At 48.3% G+C, this 5,676-nt stretch overlaps 1 protein-coding gene across 1 annotated transcript; it reads right to left on the reverse strand.

Annotated features, from left to right (window-relative positions):
• Nucleotides 1-4,349: 4,349 nt before the first annotated feature.
• Nucleotides 4,350-5,072, reverse strand: LOC137334470 (putative nuclease HARBI1). Its single transcript, XM_067999149.1, has one exon. It carries the CDS (start codon nt 5,070-5,072, stop codon nt 4,350-4,352), a length of 723 nt encoding a protein of 240 aa, XP_067855250.1.
• Nucleotides 5,073-5,676: the final 604 nt, after the last annotated feature.

A 5,676-nucleotide genomic window follows, 5' to 3' on the forward strand; every position in this document is an offset into this window, starting at 1 on the left:
TCTATTTGGTTAAAGCTAAGAAACAATAGAGGTGCCATTACACCACTGGATGTATTCTATAGGCCACCAACTAGTGGGAAGGATATAGAGGAGCAAATTTGCAGGGAAATTACAGAGAGGTACAAGCACTATAGAGTCGTGATAATGGGAGACTTCAACTATCCTAATATAGACTGGGATAGTAATAGTGTAAAGGGCAAAGGAGGTGGGGGGCGAATAATTTCTTAAGTGTGTCCGGGAAAACTTTCTTGATCTTGATCAGTATGTTTCCGGCCCAACGAGGAAAGAGGCATTGCTGGATCTAGTTCTGGGGAATGAGGTGGGTCAAGTGGAGCAAGTGACAGTGGGAGAACATTTAGGGAACAGTGATCATAAAATCATAAGATTTAGATTAGTTATGGAAAAGGACAAGGAGCAATCTCAAGTAAAAATACTTAATTGGGGGAGAGCCAATTTCAATGGGTTGAGAACAGATCTGGCCCGGGTAAATTGGAATCAAAGATTGGCAGGCAAAACTGTAATTGAACAATAGGCGGCCTTTAAAGAGCAGATGGTTTGGGTACAGTCTAAGTACATTCCATGAGGGGGAAAGGTAGGACAACCAAAGCCTGAAGTCCCTGGATGACAAAAGAGATAGAGTATGATGAAGCAGAAAAGACAGATGTCAGGTTGATAATACAAGTGAGAACCAGGCTGAATATAGAAAGTACAGAGAAGTGAAAAAGGAAATACAAAGAGCAAAGAGAGAGTATGAGAGTAGATTGGCAGCTAACATAAAAGGGAATCCAGAAGTCTTCTATAGGCATATAACTAGTAAATGGGTAGTAAGAGGAGGGGTGGGGCCGATTAGGGACCAAAAAGGAGATCTACTCATGGAGGCAGAGGACATGGCTGAGGTACTAAATGAGTACTTTGCATCTGTCTTTACCGAGGAAGAAGATGCTGCTAAAGTCACAGTAAATTAGGAGATAGTTGAGATGCTGGATGGACTGCAAATTGATAAAGAGAAGGTACTAGAAAGGCTGGCTGTATTTAAAGTAGATAAATCACCCAGAGCGGATGGGATGCAATCTAGGTTGCTGAGGGAAGTAAGGGTGTGAATTGCAGAGGTGCTGGCCCATAATCTTCCAATCCTCCTTAGATATGGGGGTGGTGTCAGAAGACTGGAGAATTGTAAATATTACATCCTAGTTCAAAAAAGGGTTTAAGGATAAACCCGGCAAACAGTTGGACTATAACCTGGTGTTGTAAGATTCCTTACATTTGTCCACCCCAGTCCATCACCAGCATCTCCACATCATCTTCACACAACTGAGAAGGCTTTTCCAATCACTTCCACAATTGTCTACAATCCATTTCCATTGTCCTTTTAGCTGGTCTCATAGCAGCCTTCGTTTTCTTTAGCTGATCTTTGAACTTAACTCTCTTTAGTTGTGTGTTAGATGCCTTAAGATTGTAGAAACATTGTGTTCACATCTTATTTGTACATGACTAGTCAGCGACTTTGGCTTTTTCTTACCACACTCCCTTCTTTTGACTTTGGGTACATATTTGTCTTCTACATTTTTTATCTTTCTCTTAAAAAGTTTCCAATTGTATTCTACATCAGTCTAATCACCAACCAGTAGGGTTAGCCGATTAACCCGTTACAAATCGTCTGCCATTTTAGCGAAGTATTCTCTTCTGAAATCACCGCGGTGCGAGTTGTAGATTTTCTGTACCTTTGGTTCTACCAGCCAACTGAAACCGAATAATGTTGTGGTCACTGTTGCCTAGGTGCTCCCCCACATGGAGGCCCGATACGAGGTCAGGCTTACTACTAAACACTAGATCTAATATGTTATCATCCCTGGTTACTTCACTGACATGTTGAGTCAGGAAACAGCCGTGTATATTTTCTGCCCACATTCTTATTGGAGTAAATTTTAACAGCGGTCAGGAAGGGAGCGGGGGATTATGATTTCCGGGTGCAAAACCCGGAAGGTAAGTGGGCAGGTCGTGATCTGCAATCGTGACCTTAATCAGGCCAATCAGTTGCACTTCCAGGTTTCGCGCCCGCCATCAGCCTGATTGACAGGCTGATTGTCTGTCGGGCAGGAAGGCCTGCCGTAGTAGGCCTCAGTTGGGGATCAGAGGGAGGGAGGGATCATGGGCCGGGGAGAAGATTGGGGGTGGGGCAAGGAACAGATCGGGGGCAGAGGATCAGATTGGGGGGCAGAAGAACAGAGCGGGGGGCAGAGGAACAGAGCGGGGGCAGAGGATCAGATTGGGGGGCAGAAGAACAGAGCGGGGGGCAGAGGAACAGAGCGGGGGCAGAGGATCAGATTGGGGGGCAGAAGAACAGAGCGGGGGGCAGAGGAACAGAGCGGGGGCAGAGGATCAGATTGGGGGGCAGAAGAACAGAGCGGGGGGGCAGAGGAACAGAGCGGGGGCAGAAGAACAGAGCGGGGGGCAGAGGAACGGAGCGGGGGGCAGAGGATCAGATTGGGGGGCAGAGGAACAGAGCGGGGGGGGGGGGGGGCAAGGAACAGAGATCAGTTGAAGAGTCGGGGGTAGGTGGGGGAGGGGTTCCACCATCGGGGGGCAGTCCCCCATCGAGGGGGCAGGGGTCCTGTCGGCCAGGTGAGCTTGTTGGGCCTAGATGCAGCAGTCCTGCTCCTCCGGGCCCACAAGCAGTGCGATAAAGGCCCTCACCTCATGGAACCGGCCCTTCCTGCCTGCTTTCACCTGTCATGAATGGGAATGATGGGAAACCTGAACAGGTAAGGTTAAAGTTGTTTTATTATTTCAATACACAAAATATTAAGTACCTCAAGTATCCCAATGAGGTACACTGCCCTTTTAAGTATCGGTCTGCCGGCTTTAAGTGAGGGCGGGACTTCCTGGTGTCTACTCTCCACACCCAGACAAACCTGCCTGAGTTAAACCCAGTCCCGCTCTGGAAATGGAGTTTTTTTACTCCCCAGCCGCCCCCCAACCCACCCGTTCTTGGGGGTTAAAATTTACCCTTAAGGTCCAACTCATTCTGTAACCTTTGAGCTGCGTCCTCCAATTGCACAGCGCCACCCCCCTCACTTTTACGTCAGATACCATGACCTCAGGTCACGCCATTTCCCACAAACTATTCCGAGCAATCTGCATGATATCCCCCCCTCCTCCTCCCCCACATTCAAAACCCCAGACTTGCCAGCTTTCTTGGGTTGAACTCATGTAATGTTTGAAGGAAAGCCCAATGCACAGGACTTTGGAACATTTTAACCTAATCCCCTAGAAGTCACCAAAAAAAAGAACATGCTCCAAGCAGAAATGACCAATGGATTTGATGCTTTTCCTGTGTGGTTAAACTGGCTCCTGGGTTCATCTGTTTACTCCTCCAAGGAAGTCGCTCGAGGCAAAAATTGCTCGAAATGGTCTCGGGTATGTTGCTGAATGAAGAGTTTGGGATGTAAATAGCATTTATACAAGCCCTATTGCATCTATGGCTACCAACTCTGGTTGGATGTATTCCTGGAGATTTCATTACATGATATCCCACCTCCCACTGCCCCACCTGGTCAAACAGCCTTTGTTCCCATCTCCAATGTTTTTATAACTAATAAACAAAAGTGTTCAAAGAAAATGAAAAAAAAAACACTTTTTTCAACGCCCCTATGATTTCTCTCCTCGTAGCAGTGTCCAGGAATTAATCATTAATTAATGATTAATCATTGATTCCTGGAGACTCCAGGACAATCCTGGAGGGTTGGCAACCCTAATTGTATCAGGTGATTCCTTCAGAGGAATATAGCCAGGATTAAATCGGTCATGATAGGTTATTTTTACAGAACTGTTTAAAAAGGGATGCTCCTCCAGGCCCCGCAAGGAAAGTCGCAGCTTCTGCCTCCCCCCTCTTCCCTCCCATGAGACCCTCCCGAAACCCCCCCCCCCCCCATGCTTGCCGGCGAGCCTTTCCTTATGGCTGACCGGCGGCTTCCGGCCGTTCGAACCTCCTGTGCCGGCGACCGCCTGGCTGATGTTTTCCGCCCGACAGCTGACCAGTGGCAAGTAGGTGAGGCCTAGGAGTTCAAATCCCCTGGGCCTGAAATCTAGGCCGGAGAGTACGTTTAGGACTCACCCCGCCCTCTGCTCACCCAAAATGGGCTGGTGGTTAAAATTCAGCCCTAGTTTTTTGAAAGTGTGATGATTGTAGGGGGAAGGAAAGATTCAGATTCGCACTAGAGAAGAATCCTCATCCTCCTCCTCCTCTCCATTGGAATCCTCATCAGATGAAGATTGCTGAGCACCTTGTTCCTCCTCTGCCTCTAGTCCTCGCTGCTGCGCTCTGTTGTGCAGAGCACAGCACACCACGATTATCCTAGGGACCCTCGAAGGGCGCCTCCAGACCGGTCCAGGCACCTGAAGTGCATCTTGAGCATGCCGATGGCTTGCTCAGTGACACATCTGGTTGACATATGGTTCGCATTGTGCCGCTCTTGCTGTTCATTGCTGGTGGGGTTTCTCAGAGGTGTCACTAGCCAGGTTTGAAGGGGGTACCCTTTGTTGCCTAGCAACCACCCCTTAAGGCTGGTTCCAGGTACGAACAGGTCGGGGATGTTGGACTGCCACAGTATGAAAGCATCATGGGAGCTCCCATGGAATCTGGCGCAGACCTGCATGAACCTTTTTTTGTGTTTGCACACCAGCTGTACACTGATGGGATGAAATCCCTTGGGACTGACGCATGCTCCTGGTTGATCTGGTGGTGCCCGGATTGCCATGTGTGTGCAATCGTTGGCACCCTGCAACTGTGGGAAGCCAACCAGACATGTGAGTCCGAATGCCCGTTCATTCTGGCTAATGTCATTGCAGGGGAAATTGACATACCACTCAGTCCTGGCGAACCATCTCCCATCAGTCATCTGCCTTATGCATTTATGTGAGACCCTTGATATGTCTCCAGTAACGCCCTGGAAGGAACCTGAAGCAAAAAATTTGCAGTCGGTGGTGACTTTCACAACCACTGGTAATGCGTGACCACCAGGTCCAGCAGGGAGCAGCTCTTCTTCTAGGAGGCTGCAGATATCTGCGACCATCTGAAGTGACAATCTCTGCCTCCGGAAGCACTGCTCTTCAGAGAGGCCAAGGAAGCTGAGCCTCTGCCTGAGTCATAGGATCATAGAAAGTTATGACACAGAAGAAGGCCATTTGGCCCATTGTTTCCGTGCCAGCCGAAAAAGAGCTAGCCAGCTTAATCCCACTTTTCAGCACTTGGTCCATAGCCCTGTGGATAACGGCATTTCAAGTGCAATTTTAAATGAGTTGAGGGTTTCTGCCTCTACCACCCTTTCAGGCAGTGAGTTCCAGACCCCCACCACCCTCTGGGTGAAAAAACTTTTCCTCAGCTCCCCTCTAATCCTTCTACCAATTACTTTAAATCTATGCCCCCTGGTCACTTACCTCTCTGCTAAGGGAAATAGGTCCTCCCTATCCACTCTCTCTAGTCCTGTCATAATTTTATACACCTCAATTAAATCTCCCCTCAGCCTCCTTTGTTCCAAAGAAAACAACCCCAGCCTATCCAATCTTTCCTCATAACTAAAATTCTCCAGTCCTGACAACATCCTGTAAATCTCCTCTGTATCCTCTTAGTGCAATCACATCTTTCCTATGATGTGGTGACTAGAACTGCACACAGTA

Source organism: Heptranchias perlo, chromosome 18 (genome assembly GCF_035084215.1).
Source record: "Heptranchias perlo isolate sHepPer1 chromosome 18, sHepPer1.hap1, whole genome shotgun sequence".
Taxonomy (NCBI): Eukaryota; Metazoa; Chordata; class Chondrichthyes; order Hexanchiformes; family Hexanchidae; genus Heptranchias; species Heptranchias perlo.

What these genes read in the sequence shown, in the direction of transcription:
- LOC137334470 (XM_067999149.1), bottom strand. Translation starts at nt 5,072, where the DNA reads ATGGTCGCAGATATCTGCAGCCTCCTAGAAGAAGAGCTGCTCCCTGCT.